Here is a 26,949-nt window from a genome sequence, read left to right on the forward strand (position 1 = left end):
GCTCTTCACCTTATAGAGCTAGTTAACATAGAGAAGACACTGCTTGGTAGAACAAGGAAGACACTGCTTGATCTGTCTACCAGACTGTATATCAATGGACCTATTATATATGATGACATATATTTATATGTTGATGTGTTGAATAATGTGAGGTTACTTAGTCAGTTTGTTCAGCCAAGTAGCTTGTTATTATCCTACTTCACACACGAGTTGTCAGGGACCTACATGGTAGTTGAAGAATGCATACACCCAGTTCATAATGCTGCATTGCTGAAAATGCAAAGGCTTCCATCAATGGCCATATAGGCTCATTCACCGTTCATCAGTCTGCGATAGTGACTTAACATTTATTTACATGAAAATCTTTGAGATGATCACTTTAAAGTCGAGCTGAAATGGCATTCCAGAGTATTTAACTTCTTTATTGTGACGTATTTCCAAGTGAAGCGTAGATTGGCGGGACCAGAGTCTAGGAGGAATTTGATTGGATAACAGGCAGCTCGAGAGGCGGGACGAAATGCTTGGGGAGGTTGATTGGACGGTTGAAAAATGGGTGTGTCAGTAACATCAGAACAATCCAATATGGAGTCAGACAGGGATGAGTTGGATACTAGCCTCACCAACGTTAGCCTCCATTCAGTTGTGGAGGACTCCTCCCCTTCATCTCCCTGTTACAATCAAATTATCTACTGCAGGTGTCACACTGGTCTTTTTGTTTGTTTGTTTATTTGTTTACTTTATCAAATAATGCATAAGCTTAATAATCTAATAGCAAAAAAATCTGAACTATTCACCATTGTTTAAAAAATGATTTCACATAAAACAGCCTCAAATGATGTGTTTTAAAATGTTTTTAAACGTGTTTTTAGTTCATGGATAAAAGTTATATCTCTCTTATATGAGTAAACATCGTAACTTCTGATGTGAACTTCCAGCAGAGGTACTGGCACTCAGCCTGGTGTAAGAAAACAGGTGGCTGTATTATCCATTTCCCTTTAGGTTTTTTAAGGTTGCCAAAGCTAAATCCATCCTCACTTTTAACACGAAAAGTGTTTTTTTTAGATAACTCTGGCAATGAATCACCTATAACCTTAGCATCCTACATGGTAATTGGCTCTCTGCTGACCAATGAGGATGGCCAGAGAGTAGGGCCGCTCTCCTGACTGTGGATATAAACCAGAGGGTCCAGGTGAAGTCCTCTCATCAACAGGATCACACATCAACCATGAGGTCTCTGGTCTTCGTTCTGCTCATCGCAGCTGCTTGTGAGTATGAAGCTCTTTTAGAGTAGACGGACTGTGACTGTCACGCCTTCCAGGTTTGCTGGCCTTTCTCTCTGCTTAGTACCTTATCCAGCAGCACTACGAGCACATCTAAACCACACTGCATGCCTTGAGTCTCGATCCCTGAAGCCTAAGCATCAACTAAAAAATCTTGGCGTTATTATTGATTCCGATCTCAACTTTAACTCCCACATTAAGTCAATCAGAAAATCAGCTTTTTATCATCTTAAAAATATAGCAAGAATTAGGGGTTACATGTCCAGACAGGATCTAGAAAAACTAATTCATGCCTTCATCTATAGTAGGTTAGACTACTGCAATAGCCTTTTCTCGGGTCTCTCCAAAAAATAACTTAGGCAACTTCAGCTCATTCAGAATGCTGCTGCTAGATTTCTAACGAAGACTAAGAAAGCTGATCTATCACTCCAGTCCTTAAGTCCTTAATCTGGTTGCCAGTGTGTCATAGAATAGATTTTAAAATACTGTTATTAGTCTATAAATCACTTAATGGCCTAGGCCCAAAATACATCGCTGAATTGCTCCCACGCTACGAACCATCTAGACCTCTCAGGTCAGCAGGGTCCAGCTTATTAACTGTCCCTAGGATCAAATCAAATCATGGGAAGGCCGCATTTACCCACTATGCTTCTGCTAGCTGGAACAAATTGCCTGAAGACCTCAGATCTGCCCCAACTTTACTTACTTTTAAAAATAGACTAAAGACTTTTATATTTACCGTCGCTTTTAACTGCTGACAGCTGTTTCTATTGTAATTACTGCTAAAAACTGCAGGTCGGGGGGATGGTTCCGTAATACGGATATACTCACAAGAGGGTGAGGTCAGGGACGTGCACAGAACATTAGAGGGGCAGGGGCTCAAATTCATAAAAGGGCACTACAGCCGCCGTCCGGAGGGCGGTGGCGGAAATTTGAGGCAATTTGAAGGCCAATTTAGGGGTATAACTAATTTTAAATATTCCGATTTTAACCAGATTTAGAGGAATATCTCATTTTAGGATGAGACTTGTCACGGAAAAATAACTCCATAACTGAATAATATTAGTATATAAAAGTTGCATGCTGTTGCAATACTGTTGTGAAATCATTTAAGCATCAATATGTATTTGCTCCTTTTCTCCCTTTAGGTTGTTGTACTACAACAGATAGCAACACAGGCAGAAACATTGAACGATACTGAGTGAGGCTTGTAATATACCATGCATTTTAACCATAATTCTAAAAAGCAAGACAGAAGATTTAGATAAGGTGTATTAGAATTTTTTTTATTTTTTGCGGATTCAACAACACAACATCCCTTTCCAATAGTGTAAAGTAAAAAATATTTTCAAGAGCAACAATTCTGCATTTGTTCCCTATATTTTGGTTATTTATTTATTGGGTGGTTTATTTATTTATGTATTTATTTATTCATTCATTTTTGGGTTCATTTTTGGGTTGGTGCCTTCAGGGGCAGTTTAGAAAAACACTGCTCCATGCAGAGGCCTATTACAAATGGTGCATTCAAGGCCAAGAGAGCTCGGAAAAGGCATTTCTCTTTGAATGCTGCCTTCAGTGACGGCATGGAAAGGGCAATTTCCATACAAAGCACCATTAGAAATGCATTCATGGTCAGGAAAGGGCACTTTTTATTTTATTTTTTAATGTGTCTGAGCTGTTTGTTTTGGTCATGTGTTGTTGGAATGAAAATGAAAAATGTATTATAATAAAAAAAAAAAAAAAGGCACTTTTTACAGACTGAAAAAAAGGCAGGGGCTCAAGCCCCCTTTCATGTCTATGTGTGCATGTGCCTGGGTGAGGTGATGCGTCAGGAGGGACACACGCGTAAGGGGAGCTTACTTGAGCCGTAAAAGAGGACACCGTACCCAGACCTGAGTTTTATGTGTGTAGTCATGCTTATAGTCATGATGTCGGGGGACTCAATATAGATACATTTATTTATTCTATTATGCAAACCCAATGAGTCCTCTATAATTGTTTTGCTCTTTTTGCAACTGCTGCGCCTGTTGCTTAATGCACTTTTTATACTCTTTTTAAAGTTTTGTTGTGATGCTTTTAAATGTCCATTTTATTCTCTTCTTTTATTCTTTTATTTTCCTGTCAACCATTTTATGTGAAGCACTTTGAATTGCCTCTGTGTATGAAATGTGCTATACAAATAAACTTGACTTGACTTGACATCTGGCTTGTTGGTAATTATGCCTAACTGGTTGCTGCCACATCTGTGTTTTCAGTCGCCACGGAGGACGACAAGATCGTTGGAGGGTATGAGTGCACGCCCTACTCCGAGCCCCATCAGGTGTCTCTGAACGTCGGCTACCACTTCTGTGGAGGCTCTCTGATCAACGAGAACTGGGTTGTGTCCGCTGCTCACTGCTACCAGTCGTAAGCAACTTCTTGATATTTTACATGATTTCAGGTCTAACTCATTTACCTGAAAATGCCTTTGCATCATCAGTCTCCTCTCTGTGTTTTTCCAGCCGTGTGGAGGTGCGTATGGGCGAGCACAACATCAGGGTCACTGAGGGCTCTGAGCAGTTCATCTCCTCTTCAGATATCATCCCCCATCCCAAATACAGCTCCTACAACATCGACAATGACATCATGCTGATCAAGCTGAGCAGTCCCGCCACCCTCAACCAGTACGTGCAGCCTGTGGCTCTGCCCACCAGCTGTGCCCCCGCTGGCACCATGTGCAGAGTCTCGGGCTGGGGCAACACCATGAGCTCCAGTGAGTACAGCGTCTTAAGAACCAGGCAGGGCCGGTTCCAGAACAAGATGACTAGGGATGCATCCTAGATAGGAAGGGGTGCACATGCACGGGCCACCCGAAAAATTTATTAGTTAGTAGTTATAGTTATTTTACTAAAAAATAATGCATTTTACCATCATTTCAAGTAGAATGATACCAGCCAAGCAAGAATATTTCAAGTGTTTCAAGTGCTTTACTGAAGTATTTGGACCATATAATGATAATACAATTATCTCAACCTTAAAAGGTTACATGTAGGTACCAAAAAGCCATAAATTCACATCAAAAAACAAAGAAAAACAACAATTATAATTCAAGTTTAAACAGTAAGTGTGCAGCTGCAGCATTTATTAAAAAAAAATATATATATATATATATATATATATATATATATATATATATATTTTTTTTTTTTTTTTTTTTTTTTACCACTTTTCAACTGAGCATGCAGACAATTAAAATAAGGGTGCAATGCGTGCTTTTGCACCCCTGTAAAACCGGGCCTGGAACCAGGTATTAGAGAACAACTAACTGCCCTTACTTTGCCCAAAGCTGTTCTAATCTACTTCCTCCTGTATCCATCTGCAACACAGCTGCTGACAGGAACAAGCTGCAGTGCCTGGACATCCCCATCCTGTCTGATGAGGACTGTGAGAACTCCTACCCCGGCATGATCTACCCCTCCATGTTCTGCGCCGGATACCTGGAGGGAGGCAAGGACTCCTGCCAGGTATGGAATTCCAGATGTATATACAGCAATTCTCGACTACTTAATATGGTGTTATATACAGTGTTGGGGGTAACTTATTACAAAAGTAACATATTACATGTAATATATTACTTTTAGCAGTAACTCAGTAATATAACTTATTACCAATAGGATTTCAGTAATATTATACCAGTTACTTTGTCAAGTAACTGGTTACTTTTTTTATTTTATTTTTATCAAAGCACATATTTAAATAAATATACAATCATTTCCTAATCAAATTGTGTGGTTTTATGCCAATTTTATGCCACTATAGATGACAAAAGGATAACATTTAGAATTTTGGACGGTTTACACTGACTTCAAGATGGTTGAAATTATTTTTCGGGATGTTCCGGTGGCGATCTCATTCTGCTACTGCTGTTATTTTGGTGAAAGTAATGTAAAAGTAGTGTAATAAGTAACAAGTTACTCTAGTCTACACAGACAGTAATATTGTAAAGTAACTTATTACTTTCAAATGAAAGTAACTAGTAATATGTAGTATATTACATTTTGAAAGTAACTTGCCCAACACTGGTTATATATGTGAACACTTCGCTGAGTCTTACTGATATATCTCATTCTTTCTCTCAGGGTGACTCTGGTGGACCCGTCGTGTGTAACGGTGAGCTGCAGGGTGTGGTGTCCTGGGGCTATGGATGTGCTGAGAGGGACTACCCCGGTGTCTACGCCAAGGTGAGGAGGATAGTTCATAACTGTGCTGTGTCCAGTTTAATTTAACTCGCTGTGAATTGCGATAATATTCCACTGATCAGCTGTACTAACTCTTGCAATCTTCGTTTTCAGGTCTGCATCTTCAACGACTGGCTGGAGGCGATCATGGCCATCTATTAAGTCTGATCCCGTTCGACATCCAGTCCAAGTCAAGCAGCTCAACATCATTTGCTGCTCATGTTCTTTTGTACTGGACAAATGACGAATAAAACATTGAAAGCATATCATTTCAATCTGTTTTATGTGAAATTATTTATGGTGAATACGTCAGAATTTTGAGCTTTTAATCATACGCTTATTCACGTCTTACCCATGGGGTATTTCTCAGTGTTGATAAAGTAAACCAAAAAAAGGCCAGGCACGACACGTGCTCAGTAGAAAAATAATTTTAATACATTAAAAGCATGACATTTCAGGCTTGCGTTGAAAGAATCCAGCACACTAATAATAATAATAACAACAACCACAATAATAAAATAATATAACAAAGAATGTCACCTCATTTTCACCTGTACATTTTTTGGCCATGACTGCTAACACGTTTCGGTATCACACCTTCATCAGAGCATCAACAAGACAAGTTTACTGATCATATTTCTTATTGCATTCAAAGTAAAGAGGACTAGAGAGATCATGATCTACCCCCCCATGTTGATTCCATGGCTACGGCCTTGGGATGCGTGCATAATACAATCTGTAGCTCGAATACGCGGTCATGTTGTGATGTTGGGGGAATAGAATAGGTCATTTAACTGATAAAGGTGTTGCACTAGCTGAGCATTGCTCCCACTCACAGGAAGACCTATTATCTGCTGTTACATTCCTCTTCTGTTGCCCTATACATCATTATGTGGTATTGAAGTGATGTCAATAGAATCATTTAGCTGCTAAGCATGTCGTAATGCTTCAGTACATTGAATTGAACACAGACACCGTCTGTACAGGATCAAAGCTTGTTGTTTCCCTAGGCCCCTCCCTCATAGGAAGTGAAGTAGGCCACAGCTCCCCTCTGACTCAAACATCTCCTGCTGTACCTCTCCTTTATGTAGTTTGTTTATTTTACATTTGTGTTGTTGGTATTACAACAGCTGTTGGCTCTTTTCCCCTCCTCCTAATCTCAAAGATTTCAGTTTCGTTCTCTTTGGCGACACCTATGGCGATGAGCGGTAGTTGCAGGTGGGATCCCAACAGTGTTGAGGCCTGGTCCCCTTTAGTGAACCCGTTGCATGTTAGATCGCCGCTCTGGCGGCAGGTGCCAGTATAGGTCACAAGGCCCGCCTCCCCATGTTAGTGGATGGGGAAATGGACAACCGAAATAATCACAGTACACGTCAGATAATTCTTTTCCAAATGTGGTTTGTATCATTTTAGATAGTTATTATTATCATGCTAATGCCTGTGCAAGTGGTCATTTTTCTGATCAGTTTGTTTTTAAGTAGTTATTTGACATATAAAAAGGGATGATTGACAGCTGTGGTGGCAACCAGTCTCAAGCCGTCATTGGCTGGACAGTCTCTTCACCTTATAATGTAGATCTAGTTAACATAGAGAAGACACTGCTTGGTAGAACAAGGAAGACACTGCTTGATCTGTCTACCAGACTGTATATCAATGGACCTATTATATATGACGACATATTTATATGTCGATGTGTTGATTGAATAATGTGAGGTTAGTTAGTCAGTTTGTTCAGCCAAGTAGCTGCTTGTTATTATCCTACTTCACACACGAGTTGTCAGGGACCTACATGGTAGTTGAAGAATGCATACACCCAGTTCATAATGCTGCAATGCTGAAAATGCAAAGGCTTCCATCAATGGCCATATAGGCTCATTCACCGTTCATCAGTCTGCGATAGTGACTTAACATTTATTTACATGAAAATCTTTGAGATGATCACTTTAAAGTCGAGCTGAATGGCATTCCAGAGTATTTAACTTCCTTATTGTGACGTATTTCCAAGTGAAGCGTAGATTGGCGGCACCAGAGACTGGGAGGAATTTGATTGGATAACAGGCAGCTCGAGAGGCGGGAAAAAATGCTTGGGGAGGTTGATTGGACCGTTGAAAAATAGGTGTGTCAGTAGCATCAGAACAAACCAATCTTAACCTCACGTCACCAGGCTCTTCTCGGCGAGAAAGAGCCTGGCCTCTGTTCACAAGTGATTTTGTCACCCTGCCTGTTTCCGGCCTAGACAGGAAGTAACAGCGGAAATAGCTCGTTAACTTGACAATTAGACACAACGAATAAGAAAATAAAACGGCAAACAACAAAACAAAAGATGGACGTACCGAACAAAGTTTTTGAAGAAGTTCTTGTAGAAACATCGCGGATTCACAATCTCACATATTTTAAGCCAATACAGAAGCTTTACTTTTCAAACAAATGGCCAGTTGATGGAATAGTTATAACGCTAGTTGTCTGTCCGCTGTTATCGATAATGGAGGATCAAGTACAACAGTTGAAGCATCTCTGCTGCCTGTGCTGGGAAAGACATGGACATTGATCATAAGATTTCACATGGCGAGTATTCCATTGTCTTTGGCTCTCCAGAAACCTTCCTCGGCAGAAATGTGCTAACGCTACTATACAACTTGTGTTGTTCTTTTCAGGCTCTAGCTAACGTAACCTCGCCACGTCAAGCTAACGGCAACAAAGATGTTTTTTGGCGCACTTTTTCCAGTGTTGTTTCCAGTTCCTTGGTTTACGCCCCCATGACAAAAAGCAGTGTGAAAGGTGCCCAGACTAACCACTATGGAGTCAGACAGGGATGAGTTGGATACTAGCCTCACCAACATTAGCCTCCATTCAGTTGTGGAGGACTACTCCTCCCCTTCATCTCCCCTGTTACAATCAAATGATCTACTGCAGGTGTCACACTGGTCTTTTTGTTTGTTTATTTGTTTACTTTATCAAATAATGCATAAGCTTAATAATATAATAGCAAAAAAATCTGAACTATTCACCATTGTTTAAAAAATGATTTCACATAAAACAGCCTCAAATGATGTTTTAAAATGTTTTATTTGTCATTTATCCAGTACAAAAGCTGGAAGATGAACAGCAAAATGATGTTGACTGCTTGACTGGACTGGATGTCGAATGGGATCAGACTTAGTAGCTGGCCATGGTGTCCTCCAGCCACTGGTTGAAGATGCAGACCTGAACACAAAGATTGCAAGAGTTAGTACAGCTGATCAGTGGAATATTACCGCAATTCACCACAAGCAAGCGTTAAATTAAACAGTTATTCAATATCCTCCTCACCTTGGCGTAGACACCGGGGTAGTCCCTCTCAGCACATCCGTAGCCCCAGGACACCACACCCTGCAGCTCACCGTTACACACAACAGGTCCACCAGAGTCACCCTGAGAGGAGGAAATGCAAACAATGAGATGAGCAATCAAATCCAAAGTGGAAGAATAAAGTAAATATGTGAGCTCCTGATATTCTGGAATTGAATTATTATTATAATTATTATAACAATACATTCTCTGGCAATCTGCATTGTCAGAGGACTGAATCTCAATGTACACATTCTGATTAATGTCCTCTGACAATGCAGATTGCCAGAGAATGTATGGTTTTAAATATACTTCTATAATACACTTCCTGGACTCCTGGTTTCAACTAATTTGGTTTATATTAGCTGTTACATATATTATATTGTGGATGAGGAGTGGTCAATTCCATTCTCTAACAGTGTCTTAATCAGAAAACACTGGTGGGGAAGGAGGACCTCTGCAGGTCACTGTTGTTGACTACAGTACCTGGCAGGAGTCCTTGCCTCCCTCCAGGTATCCAGCGCAGAACATGGCGTTGGTGATCTGGCCGGGGTAGGAGTCCTTACAGTCCCTGTCAGACAGGATGGGGATGTCCAGGCACTGCAGCTTGTTGCCGTCAGCAGCTGTGTTGCAGAGGGATACAGGAGGAAGTAGATTAGAACAGCTTTGGGCAAAGTAAGGGCAGTTAGTTGTTCTCTAATACCTGGTTCTTAAGGTTCTGTACTCACTGGAGCTCTGGGTGTTGCCCCAGCCAGAGACTCTGCACATGGTGCCAGCGGGGGCACAGCTGGTGGGCAGAGCCACAGGCTGCACGTACTGGTTGAGGGTGGCGGGCTTGCTCAGCTTGATCAGCATGATGTCATTGTCGATGTTGTAGGAGCTGTATCTGGGGTGGCGGATGACACGGGAAGAGGAGATGAACTGCTCAGAGCCCTCAGTGACCCTGATGTTGTGCTCGCCCATACGCACCTGCACACGTCTGGAGAGGGAGGAGAAGAGTAGAGTTTAGCTTCATGATACCAATTACAATTAAGCCATCTTCTTTATTCCTGACTAAATGAATCAATCAAACTTAAATTCCTGCTACGTATCAAGGAGTTGCTTACGACTTGTAGCAGTGAGCAGCGGACACAACCCAGTTCTCGTTGACCAGGGAGCCTCCACAGAAGTGGTAGCCAGAGTTCAGAGACACCTGATGGGGCTCGGAGTAGGGCTTGCACTCATACCCTCCGACGATCTTGTCGTCCTCCGTGGCGACTGAAAACACACAGGAGGCCTAGCAGTTAGGCAGCAGTGAATGTGTAGACTAGGATCAATGAACACAGGGAAAGAGACTTGTACTCACAAGCAGCTCCGATGAGCAGAACGAAGACCAGAGACCTCATGGTTGCTGTGTGATCCTGTCGATGATAGAACTTCACCTGGACCCCTGGTTTATATCCACAGTCAGGAGAGTGGCCCTCTTATCCGGCCGTCCTCATTGGTCAGCAGAGAGCCAATCACCTGTAGGATGCTAAGGTGAGGTGATTCATTGCCAGAGTTATCTAAAAAAAAAACACACTATTCGTGTTAACAGTGAGGATGGATTTATCTGTGGTAACTTTGGGAAACCTAAAGGGAAATGGATAATACTGTGACTGAGTGACAATAATTCTGCTGGAAGTCACATCAGAAGTTATGATGTTAAGTCTATAAGGGAGATAATTGATTGTTTCCAGGAACTAAAAACATGTTAGTTTATTCCTGACTTTTGGTACGATTGTCACACTGATGACACTGATGATTTGTCTGATAATATAAACATTTTGTTATGTGAGTCTCGGGCTGGGCGATATGGCTTCAAATCAATATCACGATTATTTCATTCAAACTTTAACGATTACTGAACGATTATTTATTTGATATGCCTTTTTTAACACTGCTCTCATAGTTCTCTGACAAGGTCTGTACTGTACTGTCTGTCGGCTCTGTGTTCTTAATGCTCACCATTGTAAATCTCCATCTCACTGTCTGGCTGAATATGATCATACAATTTATATCCACTTTGACAAGAATCACAGGTATCTCTTTGCTAAAGTTGTGACAGGGAGGCCTCTGACAGGGCCTTGCTGCAGCCTCCTCCTCCCTCTGGAATGCCCTCCCCCCAGTCACATCTGACAGACCAAAACTCTTTCATACTCATTATGTCATCTTTCAAAAAAAGCCCTTTTCACTGTTGCTTTTGATGTATAATTTCTCTCTCTCTCTCTCTCTCTCTCTCTCTCTCTCTCTCTCTCTCTCTCTCCCTCTCTCTCATCTAATTTAATATTTTCTCTCTTTATTAAAGTTGTTTTATCCTGAATTTGTAAAGTGTCTTTGAGCACCATCAAAAGCAACAGTGAACAGTGAAGCGCTATATTACATTACTAAACATACAATAATGAGTACCGTAAATTCCGCACTATAAGGCGCACCGGAGTATAAGCCGCAGCAGCAAAATTGCCTGTTTGTTACATATATAAGCCGCACCGGACTATAAGCCGCGGGTGTTTTAATGTTTTTTTTTTTTTTTTTGTGTTTTAATGTTTAATTACCATATGTAAGGGTTCGTGCACAGAGGGGATTGTCGGGAAAGAGATGGCTGTTTGGGGAAGCTCCCATTTATTAACATTTCAACAAAATAAATATAAAAAATAAAACAATAATAATAATAATAAAACAATCCTCAAAAGGATAAGGTGCTGTAAACAAAATAACTGTAAAACAATAATAAAACAATCCTCAAAAGGATAAGGTGCTGTAAACAAAATAACTGTAAAACAATAACAAAACAATCCTCAAAAGGATAAGGTGCTGTAAACAAAATAACTGTAAAACAATAATAAAACAATCAGAACAACAATCAAACCAGAAAAGTCATTACGGTAATCCTTGTCTTCATCTTTTAGGTGAAGGTGCAGCAAACGGCTGTAACCAGAGTCAAAGTCAAGTCACTAATCCTCGTCTTCCTCTTCTTCCTGTGTACTGAAACCACCAAAGTCCTCAACTTCAGTGTCGGAAACGAACAGGTTCAGGGTGGCTTCGTCAACCACTCTCCTCTCTCCTTCGTTGTCACTCTCAAAACCAACGAACTCCTCTTCGTCACTGTCGGTGTCGGAATCGAACAGCCTCTGAAGGGTCTCAGCTGTGGCGGCGTCATCCTCTTCATCACGCAGCAGTCCAGCCTTTCGGAACCCGTTGGTGATCGTGGATGTTTTCACACTCCTCCACGCTGTCAGGATCCACCGGCAAACTTGAGCGAAAGTTGCTTTTCGCATGCGACCAGTTTTGGTGAATGATTTATCGCCGCTCGTCATCCACGCCTCCCACTGAACGCGTAGTGCCACTTTGAACGCACGATTGACACTGATGTCAAGTGGCTGCAGATGCTTCGTTGTGCCCCCAGGAATCACAGCTGGAATTGAGTTTGTGCTCTTGATGGCTGCTTTCACGGAATCTGTTATATGAGCCCTCATGCTGTCGAGAACGAGCAGAGCTTTTTTTTGGCGAAAGAATCCTCCAGGGCGCTTGACGTAGCACTCAGCCAGCCACTCCTTCATCACACTCTCCATCATCCACCCTTTCTTGTTGACTCTGAGGCATATCCCGCTGGGAATTTTTTCTTTCGGCATCGTGATCCGCTTAAAAATCACCATTGGCGGCAGCTTTACTCCAGATGCAGAGCAGGGGAGAACACAAGTGAAATTCGTTCTCTCGTGCCCAGTGGTTCTCAACGTGATCGACGATTCACCTTTCTTGTTAACAGTCCGAGTGAGTGGCAGGTCGAACGTCAAAGGCACTTCATCCATATTTATGATCTGCTCCGGTTCGATGGAATATTCCTTGATCTTCCTTTGTGTGAATTCGCCGAAGTTTGTGATTTTCTCCTGGTAGTCGGGAGGGAGTTGTTGGCACACAGTAGTTCTCGCCCTGACGGACAGTCCCTTTCGTCTCATGAATCGGAAGCACCAAGATGGGCCACCTCTGAAATGTTCAATTTTCATTTCGGTGGCGACTGTTTTGGCCTTCAGTCGGATCTGCACGGTGGAAACACCTCGGCCGTCTGCTCTCTGTGTCAACACCCAATCTTCAAGGAAATCTTCAAGTTCGGGCCATCTGCTTTTATGACCTCTGAAGGACTTTTTGGTCTTTTTGCACTGAGACAGTTCCTCCTGCTGCCCCTTCCAACGCCTCACCATTGACTCGTTGATGCCAAGGTTACGTGCTGCTGCTCGATTTCCGTCTTTTAATGCGAGATTGACTGCTTTCAACTTGAAAGCTGCATCGTGTGCATTTCTGCGTTTCTTCCCCATGGTGAGTGAGAGAGAGTTAGTGCACGACCCTTTGCTGCTGCTGCTCCTGTTGTTGTGATTCCGGTCTGCTACTGTAATGAACTTTGAACCGGTAGGAGTAACCGGTTGATTTCCGCCAAATGATGTCAAGTCAAGTCAAATTTTATTTATATAGCACCTTTCATACACAAAGGCAATTCAAGGTGCTTTACAAAAAAATAATCGAAAAAACAAGCAGCAAAGCAATGCACATAAAATGTGCTGATGAAGCTGTGTAACCTGTAAAATCCATCGATTTTGGAGGTCACCGAGTGGCCGTTTGCTTACCGTAATTACCATATGTAAGGGTTCATGCACAGAGGGGATTGTCGGGAAAGAGATGGCTGTTTGAGGAAGCTCCCATTTACCGTATTAACATTTCAACAAAACAACATAACACAACACCACCTTTGTTTTTTTTTACAGTGCACACAGTGTCCGCGGTGTGGTGAAAAGAGGGCAAGAGAGGAAATTAAAACAGAAGTGGATTTATAGTTAGAAAGAGTGCTAAAGAAGAGAGATTTTTATTTTTATTTTTATTTTTTTTCTGAAAAAATCCATAGATAAGCCGCACCGTTATATAAGCCGCAGGGCCAAAAAACGGGGAAAAAGCCGCGGCTTATAGTCCGGAATTTACGGTATTAATGTTCTGTAATTCTACTCATATTCTAATATTTCAGGCACGTGACTGAACACAACATAGTATTTTTTAAGGGGACAGTTCAATCAAATCCAAGCGTTGGGGAAAGTATTAACTGAATTAACAGCAGCCCAATAAATTAATTGACATGAGCAAGCAAGATTAAGCCGGATAGAGGTTCTAAATGTCAGTTTCGATTTAAAAAAAATTGCCCAGCCCTATGTGAGCCTTTACTTTTTTGTATGCATTATTTCATCTAGTCCAGTGATTCTCAAACTTTTTCACATCAAGGACCCCTAAACTGACACAAATTTGACCACGGAACCCCAGTTGATAAGATTTATTTTCTTCCCAGGGTCCTGCATCTGATGCGGTTTTTGCTTTTAGATGTTTTATTACAGAAAATGTATTAACCCATAATCGAAACAGTCATACATTCTGTCATTGTGTTACTTATGGATGGTATTATAGTGAAAATAAATGATCACCCTTCTTGCTGGAACCCCCTTAAGGACCCCGGGGGGGGGGGGGTCCCCGCACCCCACTTGAGAGCCACTGATCTAGTCAACACTTACAGTCTGATTATCTCTTTATTATCTTTGCTTATGTGATGTGAATCGATGATGTCTTGGCAGCAGTGATGACAGACAAAGAGGTGGATCATTTCAATGTGTAATGAACGATAGTGTTGTATATGGTGTATGTTGTAATATACATTATGTATATAATGTATAATATATGGTGTGCATGATGTATATTGGAATATACATTATGTATAGAATTGTTGTGCACATTGGATAAATTCTTAGATGCATTGGTTCAACACAAGTTAATATCAAAGCATTGGGTTATTGGGGTAATATTGGAATGTATTATTAGGAATAAGTATTGATAGGGATATGTGGGTGGATTTATCATATTGTGTGTGTATGGGTAAGTTTGTATACGTATGTGTATATATATACATATATATGTATGTACTGTATGTATGTGTATACATGTATACATGAGCGTGTGTGGAGGAGCGTGGGAGTTGGGATATGCATATATAGGGATGTATGAATTTGTTTATGAATGATTTGGGGGCAGGACTCGATAAGCCTAGGCTTCTTCCTGCCCCTTTTCAAACAGTTCGCCTTTTTTATGTTTGAGTTTACGTATTTTCCTTTTGCTGAAGTCTATTGGACTGTTATGTTTACTGTTTTTTTCACTTTATGTATTGTTTTAACCGTTTGAAATAAATCATTTCAATCAATCAATCAATCAATCAATCAATCAATCAATCAATCAATCAATCAATCAATCAATCAATCAATGTGTGCAAACTCATGGTTCAGTATCCTGCACCTAAACTCTGAATGTGTTGTCATCTGTCTCTGGTCAGTTTAAACAGGAACACAAGTCACTGTATATTTAGAAGTGTGGGGACACAATATCTCACAGCTGTGTAGTTCCCACACATGCACACGTTACCTGAAAAGCATCTGCATTTCAATTCATAGCAGGTTGAGGCTGCAGCCTTCAGGAGAGAATAATGATCTTCTTTAGATCTTTTATTTGTCACGTTTCAAAACAAAGTGCTTCACAACTAGTCAAAATGACAAAGTGACAGATCAATAAAACACAACTAGGCTATATAGTCACAGCCACATGGATCAAGAAAATACAATGAAGAAATAACAATACAACAGATAAAAACCAAAGATGGTAGAAAGGCATCAGGATGAAAGCACTTTTGAGAGGTTACGTAAAAGACAACGCGACTATGTCACTCTGAGCTCCTCAGGCATCTTGGTCCAAAGACTAGATGTGTTTAATATCAACAGAGTATTTTTTTCCTCTTCTCCCATCCCACTTAGGGCACATAAAGTTCACCACAATGGGAAAAAATCCACCTGTAACATGACTTAAAGCCAGCTGACAGTCCCAATAAGTATGATGTGGTTATATCACTGACCCAGTACCTTTCGCCTCCTTTAGGGGGAGTCATGCACTACTGTTCAGCAGGACTATTTATTCACATGATTATACGTCTCATGCCATGGGACCAAAGTGAGTTGTTCTGCATTGTTGGAGAAAAATATAAGTTCCATTGGCATTTCCTAATCAATAAGCTATATTTGCATACACATAATTAACGCTATGAGTTATTAGTCATAAGACATCTCACACATGCAGAAATAGAGACGCACATACATAGGAGGAGATTTCTTCACCCTCTGCTCCACAGCACACGGAGGTCAAAACAAACTTTCACCCACTGCATGAGGTTGACCTTGCTGATACAGACAGGCAGCCCTGTAGGCTCCAAGTCAAGTCATCCCCCCTCCTCTCTCTGTTTCTCTCTGCCTTCCTTTGCCTATAAAGTGTATGTCAAATTGTGACATCGCCGCTGAATATTTGGACTCTGTACATTGATCAGATGGTACATTGAGATTCAGTCCTCTGACAATACATATTGACAGAGAATGTTATGGTAATAAATATACTTTCATAAGACATCTTCCTGGACTCCTGGCTTCAATTCATTTGGTTTATATCAGCTGTTACATATACATTTAGCGGATGAGGAGTGGTTAAAATTCCATTCCCTAACATGCATAATCAATTTGAAAAAAATGTTCAAGCTCTTTGCCTTTGTGTGTGGGTGTGTGTGTGTGTGTGTGTGTGTGTGTGTGTGTGTGTGTGTGTGTGTGTGTGTGTGTGTGTGTGCGCGTGCGTGCGTGCGTGTGTGTGTGCGTGTGTGTGTGTGTATGTGTGTGTGCGTGCGTGTGTGTGTGTGTATGTGGATGTGTGTGCGTACGTGCGTGTGTGCATGTGTGTGTGGAGGGGCTAGAGATAAAAGGATGTGGATATGGTAACAGATGGCAAAAGAGACCAAAGAGGAAAGTAGAAGAAAAGAAAAGAGATGGGGAGAGTACCCGATTAGTATGCATCTGTCTTGTAACACCTGTCTCTAGATGAGCGCATATACTGTACATATTCTCTGTTCTCTCCCTCCCCTAATCTGAGCAAACATTTTAATGTCTTTTTAAGTATAGCAATTTGACGAAGACAACATTATCATCCGAACAGCATGGCCTCAGGGAAGGGTCATAAACATGCTCAGTGCTGCCCGGGCAGAGGATAGCTGAGTCACTGACTCCTTTCATTTTCAGGTCTTATAAGCATTCTACTACATTCTTCTAAGCATGTTCAGGAGGATTCAGAAGCATACAACAAGATTGAGATTAAATGTTACCACAGGAGAAGCCCAGATTGTTGCTGTGGGGCAAACAAATATTGTCATGCTGTTTCATCACGAGATTACATTATATAAAACATACTGTGCACTTATTCTTCATCATTTGTTATATTGAAAATCACTCCAAACAGCCAGTTTAGGTTGTCTTCTTTGATTATGTTAGCTTCATAAGTAGAATGGTGTGGTTTGTCTCCCGGCAGGCAGAGCGATCATGAGTGCCGGTTCTGGGCCCCCGGGCCTCATAATATATATCCAGGTCTGGCCTAGAGGAAGCCTTTCTAACAAAGATGCTGAAATATCAACAGCTGGAGCAGATCATTAGCATTTCACAGCTAGGTGCTACAAGTGTAACATATATGGCATTCTGGATCATGTTCATAAGTTGGTTGTGAGAGGCCTTCAGATGGCTGCTCTCCCTAAGAGAAGGGCCAAGCAGTTAGCATGCTATTGTTCAGTATCTGCTATCATTGGTAGCCGCTCAATATGGAGGAGGAACTGCTTTTTATACTCATGAAGTGACTGTTATCTTTTCACCTGACACTGTTACCATCCTGTGTGTATACAACAATGTGGTTGCCACTTGCCAATTAGGCACTTACGTAACTGACTGACTCAATATCTGACTGCATTAACAGTGTTTATTTATGTCCTTTGTATGCTTGTAATTATGTGGACATAAATAAATCACATGTGTTTTATTTAATTTATTTAAAAATAGTAATAGGTTAGCTTGTTTAGAAATACTTCCATGTTACCTTGTGGGTGCTTATTTAATTATTATTTACCCATGGCTTATGAAGGAATAACAATGGATATCATGATGGTAATGTATATTACTGCCATGGTTATCATCTCATTTGCTGAAGATCTTTATGGTTAATGCTGCTTTACCTGCATTAAGTAGGCCTATATATTATTTACAATTAGTGCCTCTTCTCAATAGCAATTTTCAGCAAATTAGAAATTTAGAGCAGATTCACAGAAGAACAAATAATTAATTCCAAATGCTTTATTTGTTATAGTTCCACCAGTAGAAAGATGATATGTGGACAGTCGATGTTGAGCTGTGTGACTGATGCAGAGGTTGAATGGTCGGATCAGGCGATGGTGCTCTGAAGCCAGTCGCTGAACGAGCAGACCTGAAAAGGGGAGCATATTTAGTGCTTTAGTTACAGCGTCACTATGAGTGTGATAGTTATATCTTGGGCTGATTCTCTGCAGTGTTACCTTGGAGTAGACACCAGGGTAGTCCTTCTCAGCGCACCCATAGCCCCAGGAAACAATACCCTCCAGCACACCGTCGCACACAACGGGACCACCAGAGTCTCCCTGAGAGAGACAGGGCAAGTACATTTTGACTTAGACTTAGACTTAGACTTAATTTACAATGAGGAAATGCAGCCAACACTGTGAGTGTGGTGTAACAGTACATGGTAGTGGGGAGCTACGGTACCTGGCAAGAGTCCTTGCCTCCCTCCAGGTATCCAGCGCAGAACATGGTCTCATCGATCATGCCGGGGTAGGCTTTTTTACAGGCCCTATCAGACAGGATGGGGACCTCCACGCACTGCAGCTTGTCCTCGTCAGCAGCTATAGAAAGAAAACAGCAGGGGGATCGAGAGTGATTATTAGATTGGATAAACACTGTCGACAACTTGAACTTTGAACCTGAATGCCATGGAAGATGGAGTTAAAGGAACACTCCGCCCATTTTCAACCAGCTTTGTATCATTAGAACATCAGTAGACCAGTGATGTCACTGGTCCACACTTTAACACTCAATAACTGTCAAATTAAATGACAGACTTCAAAACAATTTACAGTTTTCTGATATACTATATCAGATATACTATATCACAGTATATATACTATATAACATCTTGTCCTGTGTATTAATTAATACTGATGTTCTAATGATACAAAGCTGGTTGAAAATGGGCAGAGTGTTCCTTTAATTGTTGTTGTTTTGAAACAGATGTTAGCCTACTCACTGGAGCTCATGGTGTTGCCCCAGCCAGAGACGGTGCACATGGTGCCAGCGCGGGCACAGCTGGTGGGCAGAGCCACGGGCTGCACGTACTGGTTGAGGGTGGCGGGCGTTTTCAGCTTGATCAGCATGACGTCGTTGGAGAGGAAGTAGGCGTCGTAGCCCGGGTGGCGGATGACGCGAGAAGAGTCGATGAACTGCTCAGAGCCCTCTGTGACCCCGATGTCGTGCTCGCCCAGACGCACCTCCACGCGGCTAAGAGACGTAGAAAGAGGATGGTCAAAAAAATAATAATATGATGTTTTTTTTTATTGAACTGTTTTTTATTGTAGCAGTTAAAGGGACACTTTGGCGAAAATCATTGCTGATTTATCTTGCACCTGATCTCACACATATCCAAAAACTATAAACCAAGGGTTTTCAAAGTCTGCGACTGTGGGCCTCCCCTCAGACAAAGCTTGGGGACAAAGCCCCCGCCCCCCGCCCCGCCCCTAGTTTACTTGCTTAGTGTAGTTTCACTACATTCCTGGATGCCTATGGGATTCTGATTGTTATTTGATCCCCTAGACACTCAACAGTTGACACAAGATAGCCTGCTATTGCTGTTTGACATACTAAATACTCAAACAAATGTGTGTCTGAAGGCATTTATTTGTTTCTGAGTCTAGGAAAGTGGGAAAAACAGTAAAATTCTCTTTAGAAAGTCTCTTTAACCAAATCACACACATTTAGGCTACATGTGATCTCCTTTTCATAACTAATGTAATAACTAATGTCATATTTTTCACTTCCATTCACTGAGCCTCCGCCGAAACTGTTTGGAGCCCCCCTAGCCCGCCTCCCACTTTGAAAACCCCTGCTGAAACCATTTAGCAGACATTCATTTAATTCGATATTTATTGAGAGTCGACGTAAGTGTGGACCAGTCATCACAAGACTGTACACAATGATTCAGTGCCTTCTGATGACAAACTAAATGAATGTCTCCAAAACCGTTTATAGTTTTCGGACATGTGTGAGATCACGTGGAAAATAATAAGTCAGCATTGTTTTTGGGTGAAGTGTCCCTTTAAGGTTCCTGTGTTTGCCCAGCAGATGAATGACTCCGGAGGAGGAGATGCTTACGACTTGTAGCAGTGAGCAGCGGACACAACCCAGTTCTCGTTGACCAGGGAGCCTCCACAGAAGTGGTAGCCCACGTTCAGAGACACCTGATGGGGCTGGGAGTAGGGCGTGCACTCATACCCTCCGACGATCTTGTCGTCCTCCGTGGCGACTGAAAATAGATTCAAGACGTATACGTTTGCCAGAAATTGCCGTAAAAAGGATCAAAGCAGTGGGTTGGAACACCACTACCTGCTTTCACTATTCTAAATCACCTTTGCAGAAGACTTCCAAGTATCAGTTTTGTGAAACAGCATTCTAGAGATGTGTAGAAAGAATGAAAGCCAAGCGACTCTAAAGGTATATCGTCCTCACTGAACTTCCCTAAAGCTGTGCAACAATCTCTGACATTGGGGACAACAGTCGCCAAAAGACTCATTCTGAAGGAATGGAAGTCCTCCTCTTCACCTTCTTTTCAGGTGTGGCTGATGGACATGATCTCTGTTGGAGATCAGAGACAGATGGAGAAACTCAGGTCCCTGAGAACCAACACGCTTGGGAGGTTCTCAGCTATCTGGGACCCGTTTTTGGCCTACTTCGACGAGGTTAAGAATGACCAGTAACTGAGGTTAGGGGTGACAGTTGGCTCGCCCAGCTGGTATCTCATGGACCCTTTGCGCAGGACCCCATGCACTTTTTTTTATATATATATATATAAGCACATATAACATTATGATAGCGCCATGTTGCAATGTTGATGTATGTTTTTTTTTCTTCCTTTCCTTTCCTGTGTCTGAGCCTGTTTGTCTTGTTTGTATATTGTTCTGTAAAAAATGTAAATAAAATATATATTAAAGAAAAAAAAAATCTAAAAGTATATCAATATACTCACAAGCGGCTCCGATGAGCAGAAGGAAAACCAGAGACCTCATGGTTGCTGTGTGATCGCAGTGAGAGGAGTTCCCGCTTTATATCTATCCAAACCAAGCTACCTGATTGGTCCAATAATGGCAATAAAAAAAATAAAAAAAAAATAAAGTCATGTGGCTGGAACAGCTGGATTATTCACATACTGTTCATTCAGGGCCGACTCTTTGATAAGGGCCAAAAGAGCTTGTAAGCAATGAAAGGTCTATATATGAACTTTATGAACAACTGGAACATAATTCTTATATACTTACATATTTCAAATTGCTGTTAGATCCAACAGTTACATCAGAATGTCGTGCATTTGATAATGGTAGCCTATTGAAACAGTCTCATAGTAGGAAAATAAATCCACAATATTGAAGAGAAATCTTAAACCCTTAAGTATGTGGGCAGAAGATCCTTCTCTGAATCTTCAGAATGAGATTTTTATCTTTTACTAACTTCCATGTGTATAATATTATTTTATCACATCATACTGTGGCGATACTGAGCTAATTAAATAGGGTCACCTGAAATCTTTTCTCCTATTTTCACCATTTTAATGAACTGCTTTTACATTGACGTGTTGTCTGGACAGAGGATGAACTCATTTGACTTACAACACTCAAACCCAATAGTTTTGTGCAAGCCTGTTTATACCATCGTTTTTTGAAGTGAGAAGATTTATATATATATATATATATATATATATATATGTATATATATATATATATATATATATATATATATATATATATATATATATATATATATATATATATATTGTATTGAATTGTATTGATGGATTGTGGTATATACACTTGAGCATATAGCTGTTGTGTTGTGTAGCATACAGAGTTATGTACTGTAGGTTTACATACACCTTCTTTTTTCTTGTCGGTCTGTGTGACCATCTCCTTGTGTGTTTAGGCTGAGGGTGCTCCGAGCATAACAATTTCATTGTATATATACATATGACAATAAAGATGAACTTATATTGAACTTATATTGAACTTATATTGTTTTGTTGTTGTTTCATTTGTAACATGTTTTCTCTGAAGTGTTCTATTTTAAGTGGCGTTGGCTGTTTGCCCCTGAAACGTTCTACAAGTGTGCTTGTGAACCAGGCCATCTGCAGAGCTGCACTCACAGCTCAGCGGCATAACTCCATCCGTGTCAAGGTTAAGGATTACCATGTGCACCACGTGCCAAACACAGGTGCAACCAGCGCAGCGTGGCCGGCAGAGGTGTCCACTGTGTGTGCTGCCATCTGTTTATGATCTGTTTATGGCCATTAACTTAGAAATATTCACATCACATTATCCAGCTACTGTAATGTAGAGATACCAAGAGAAATGATATATTGTTGTTGCTCATAAATTAACTCATTTAAAGGAAATACTGTATATAACTATGCAATCTGATATCCACTAATCAACTGTAGGCCTACTGTATACTCTATGGCAGGCATGTCCAAAGTCCGGCCCGGGGGCCGATTTTCACTTTGCGTTTTTTCCACTCACCGAACGATGACAGCACTATCATACTCATACTGTATCTAATTTAATGCCTGTCTAACTGGGACTGGTAAATTGATGTAAATTCCCTGCACATTAATGCCTATTTACTTTAAATTTCATGTACATTCAATGTAAACTCTTATCTAACTGTGACTGTAAATTCATGTAAATCCACTGCCTATTTAACGTATATTTAACTCAGTCTGTAAATCTCATGTAAATCCAACGTAAATTCATATTTATCATCCACAGAACACTTCACCACTCATGTACATATTGTATACAGTATATTGACTCGATTTGATTGCACTTGCAACCTTGCGATTGCCGTTAGTTATCTTCCTACTTCTTATCCCTGTATATTGATGTAACCGCTACGCTGCATACAGACACTAAGACAAATTCCTCGTATGTAACTTGCATACTGTGGCAATAAAAGTGATTCTGGTTCTGATTCTGATTCTGATACAGTTTGCAAACAAACACCAAGTAGGAACAACGCAGGTGGAACTAATGTTTTCAGACGGGAAACAAAATCCAGAGTACAATTGTATTGTATGTGATTATTTTTTATAATCCATGCGAGAAGCAGCTGGCCCCCAGGTATTTTCACAATCTGGTCCCCATTCAAAAAGGTTTGGACACTCTATGGTCATTCATATGAATGCATCTTCTTTTTAAAGGCATTGACCAGATTTCTTCCTTTTAGTTATTAGAACATAAGAAACGATTGACAAATAAGACCATTTCAGTCATACTGTATGTCAGTTTTAGTACCCACCCTCTAGTGAGCACCATATTTGTTTTTCACACACCCAACAATTTTCCAGGATCCTGATTGGTCACAAAACAGAGGGAGGTGTGTTCTGTGGGGGGAAGCATCCTCCATATAAACCAGGGGTCCAGGTGAAGTTCTATCATTGACAGGATCACACAGTAACCATGAGGTCTCTGGTCTTCGTTCTGCTCATCGGAGCTGCTTGTGAGTACAAGTCTCTTTCCCTGTGTTCATTGATCCTAGTCTACACATTCGCTGGTGCCTAACTGCTAGGCCTCCTGTGTGTTTTCAGTCGCCACGGAGGACGACAAGATCGTCGGAGGGTATGAGTGCAAGCCCTACTCCGAGCCCCATCAGGTGTCTCTGAACTCTGGCTACCACTTCTGTGGAGGCTCCCTGGTCAACGAGAACTGGGTTGTGTCCGCTGCTCACTGCTACAAGTCGTAAGCAACTCCTTGATACGTAGCAGGAATTGAAGTTTGATTGATTCATTTTGTCAGGAATAAAGAAGATGGTTTAATTGTAATTGGTATCATGAAGCTAAACTCTACTCTTCTCCTCCCTCTCCAGCCGTGTGCAGGTGCGTATGGGCGAGCACAACATCAGGGTCACCGAGGGCTCTGAGCAGTTCGTCTCCTCTTCCCGTGTCATCCGCCACCCCAGATACAGCTCCTACAACATCGACAATGACATCATGCTGATCAAGCTGAGCAAGCCCGCCACCCTCAACCAGTACGTGCAGCCTGTGGCTCTGCCCACCAGCTGTGCCCCCGCTGGCACCATGTGCAGAGTCTCTGGCTGGGGCAACACCCAGAGCTCCAGTGAGTACAGAACCTTAAGAACCAGGTATTAGAGAACAACTAACTGTTCTTACTTTGCCCAAAGCTGTTCTAATCTACTTCCTCCTGTATCCATCTGAAACACAGCTGCTGACAGCAACAAGCTGCAGTGCCTGGACATCCCCATCCTGTCTGACAGGGACTGTAAGGACTCCTACCCCGGCCAGATCACCAACGCCATGTTCTGCGCTGGATACCTGGAGGGAGGCAAGGACTCCTGCCAGGTACTGTAGTCAACCACAGTGACCTGCAGAGGTCCTCCTTCCCCACCAGTGTTTTCTGATTAAGACACTGTTAGAGAATGGAATTTACCACTCCTCATCCACAATATAATATATGTAACAGCTAATATAAACCAAATTAGTTGAAACCAGGAGTCCAGGAAGTGTATTATAGAAGTATATTTAAAACCATACATTCTCTGGTAATCTGCATTGTCAGAGGACATTAATCAGAATGTGTACATTGAGATTCAGTCCTCTGACAATGCAGATTGCCAGAGAATGTATTGTTATAATAATTATAATAATAATTTAATTCCAGAATATCAGGAGCTCACATATTTACTTTATTCTTCCACTTTGGATTTTATTGCTCGTCTCATTGTTTGCATTTCCTCCTCTCAGGGTGACTCTGGTGGCCCCGTTGTGTGCAACGGTCAGCTGCAGGGTGTCGTGTCCTGGGGCTACGGATGTGCTGAGAGGGACTACCCCGGTGTCTACGCCAAGGTGAGGCTCAAACCTCTCTTCATTCATCATATTCAGCCCATTTTAATACATGTTCCTGGCTCCGTATTCTAACTTCTTTCTGAATCTATTTCCAGGTCTGCTTGTTCAACGACTGGCTGGAGAGCACCATGGCCAAGTACTAAGTCTGATCCTGATCCACCACCACCCCATCATCATCCACCATCTTACCTCCACAGTCTTACCTCTACATTCTACCTCCAGTATCCATAGGAGTTTGAATACTGTGCAGTCATTTTTCCACCTTATATAATAAAGACTTTATTGTGCTTGCAAATTCATTATCGATCCATCTTTATTCCTGTGTCTCCAAATATCATGTTATTGCTATCACTTTTTTTTGGGGGGGGGGGGGGGGGGGGGGATAAAGCTCTTGCCCTTTAGATGGTCTAATATATGGTTGAACCCCAAACAGATATGGGGTTGCTTTCTGGGGCCCAGCCACTAGGGGGGGGGGGGGGGGGGGGGCATCCAGGCTGCCCACATCTGTCGCTGACATTACAGTGTTTCAGAGGCTCTAGTGGGCATCTTTAAAGCTAGAGTGAAGTTATTGGTATCCTATGAAACTACAAGACCTAAGACATTCATTGGTAGCAGCCATGCTACCTTGTCTGCAAGGGGGATAAATAATGCTCCAAATGTAGGCTATTGGTACCCACGAGTCTGCCTTTTACAGTCAAGGAAGTAAAGGCTGCATAGTATTATTTTCACCTAATAACAATAATAATAATAATAATAATAATAATAATAATAATAATAATAATAATAATAATAATAATAATAATAATAATAATAATAATACATTTTATTTTGAGGCACCTTTCAAAACACCCAAGGTACAGTGCATAAAAGAACATAATACATAAAATACTGAAAGATCATACTTAGGTCAAAACAACAAGCATGGTAAACAGCAGCATAGATCAAACAAGACAAGCATAGATAAAAGAAAAGACAGGAGATACAAGGCGGGCAGGCACACAGAAATTGACATCTGAAATCATATATGCACTATCAGCAGTATTTTATACTACAATAGTTTAAATTGTGTTGCTGTCCAATGAAAACATTTTAATTTGATGAGTGATGGCAATGTATTTTTGACATTTTACAATGGTTTTCAAAGGGCGGTTTTAGCATCAGAGCTTTGGGTGGGCTCAGCCCCCCCAAAGGTCATGGACCACTGAACCCCTAGGGGGGTCCGGGGGCATGCCCCCCCGGAAGAAAATTTTGTACAGTTTCAAGTAAAAATGGATCAAACTGGCGCACTTTGAGATCAAAATGAAGAGACTAGATCTATGAAGAACTACACACATCAATATCTTCTTTACCGTTCTGTGGTTTTACAGCAATGAAAAAATAATTGTTTCCCTATATATACTATATATATTCTGCATACAGGTTACTATATGGTAGAATTATGCTTGCATAAATAATACCAAAATCACTTCAGGGGAGTTTCAAGTAAAGTAACATTTTGCTTTGTAGGCAAAACAAAAGTAAAATTAAATCAAAAGGGAACTTCCTAACTTATTGGCTGGAATAATATTCCGACAAGATAATAATATACTGTAAGCACTAAAGCAGGAGTTTGCAGTCAACTAGTTGAAATTAATATGTGGCAGTATTTGTGGGGGTCAAAATCTATGTAGGGTGTACCACCACAAATAGATCAGTGTATGGGAAACACTGACTATTAAATTGTGTGACTAGAAAGACACCAATAAATCTGAGAAAATGTACTTTAATTTTGAACAACAGCACTACAACGGTGGCATTACAAATGGTATTATGAAATTATTGTGTGAAAAAACAAGAATGCCACTTTTTTCATGAACTTTAAGCAGAAAATTAAAAAATAGTTTTAAAGCAAAAATAAATAATAAATAAAGATCATTTTAACATTGGCTCAACCAGCCCATCTTACTGACCACCAGGGGTCCTGGTCCTTAATCCCTTTTTATTACTCCCATGCCACTGGTAGGCTACTGTACACAAACAAGGCTGTT

General features: G+C 41.1%; 2 protein-coding genes and 1 pseudogene across 4 annotated transcripts; 1 reads left to right on the forward strand and 2 right to left on the reverse strand.

The window, feature by feature from the left end:
• Window positions 1–1,161: 1,161 nt before the first annotated feature.
• Window positions 1,162–25,065, forward strand: LOC310798804 (trypsin-1-like; the record flags this gene model as incomplete). Of its 2 annotated transcripts, none has more annotated exons than XM_083661354.1 (6): window positions 1,162–1,265; window positions 3,536–3,686; window positions 3,782–4,032; window positions 4,647–4,783; window positions 5,399–5,500; window positions 25,018–25,065. In XM_083661354.1, exons 1-6 carry the CDS (start codon window positions 1,226–1,228, stop codon window positions 25,063–25,065), a joined length of 729 nt encoding a protein of 242 aa, XP_083517480.1. In that variant the 5' UTR covers window positions 1,162–1,225. The 2 variants fall into 2 exon arrangements, with proteins under 2 accessions (XP_083517480.1, XP_083517481.1); XM_083661355.1 differs by lacking the exons at window positions 1,162–1,265; window positions 3,536–3,686; window positions 3,782–4,032; window positions 4,647–4,783; window positions 5,399–5,500 and adding exons at window positions 23,472–23,559; window positions 23,648–23,798; window positions 23,926–24,176; window positions 24,282–24,418; window positions 24,821–24,922.
• On the reverse strand, window positions 8,654–10,305 carry LOC310798800 (trypsin-1-like; annotated as a pseudogene). The gene is made up of 6 exons: window positions 10,170–10,305; window positions 9,931–10,081; window positions 9,553–9,803; window positions 9,311–9,447; window positions 8,807–8,908; window positions 8,654–8,701 (listed from the first exon to the last, which is right to left on the reverse strand). The product of its transcript is annotated as a trypsin-1-like (transcript).
• LOC310798808 (trypsin-1-like) lies at window positions 18,155–21,101 on the reverse strand (the record flags this gene model as incomplete). The annotated part of the gene is made up of 6 exons (XM_083661359.1): window positions 21,041–21,101; window positions 20,170–20,320; window positions 19,049–19,299; window positions 18,511–18,647; window positions 18,285–18,386; window positions 18,155–18,196 (listed from the first exon to the last, which is right to left on the reverse strand). The coding sequence occupies exons 1-6, from the start codon at window positions 21,078–21,080 to the stop codon at window positions 18,155–18,157; spliced, it is 723 nt and encodes a 240-aa protein (XP_083517485.1). The 5' UTR covers window positions 21,081–21,101.
• Window positions 25,066–26,949: the final 1,884 nt, after the last annotated feature.

The sequence above is a fragment of the Poromitra crassiceps genome, assembly GCF_964638095.1.
Source record: "Poromitra crassiceps genome assembly, chromosome: 26".
In the NCBI taxonomy this organism is placed as follows: Eukaryota; Metazoa; Chordata; class Actinopteri; order Beryciformes; family Melamphaidae; genus Poromitra; species Poromitra crassiceps.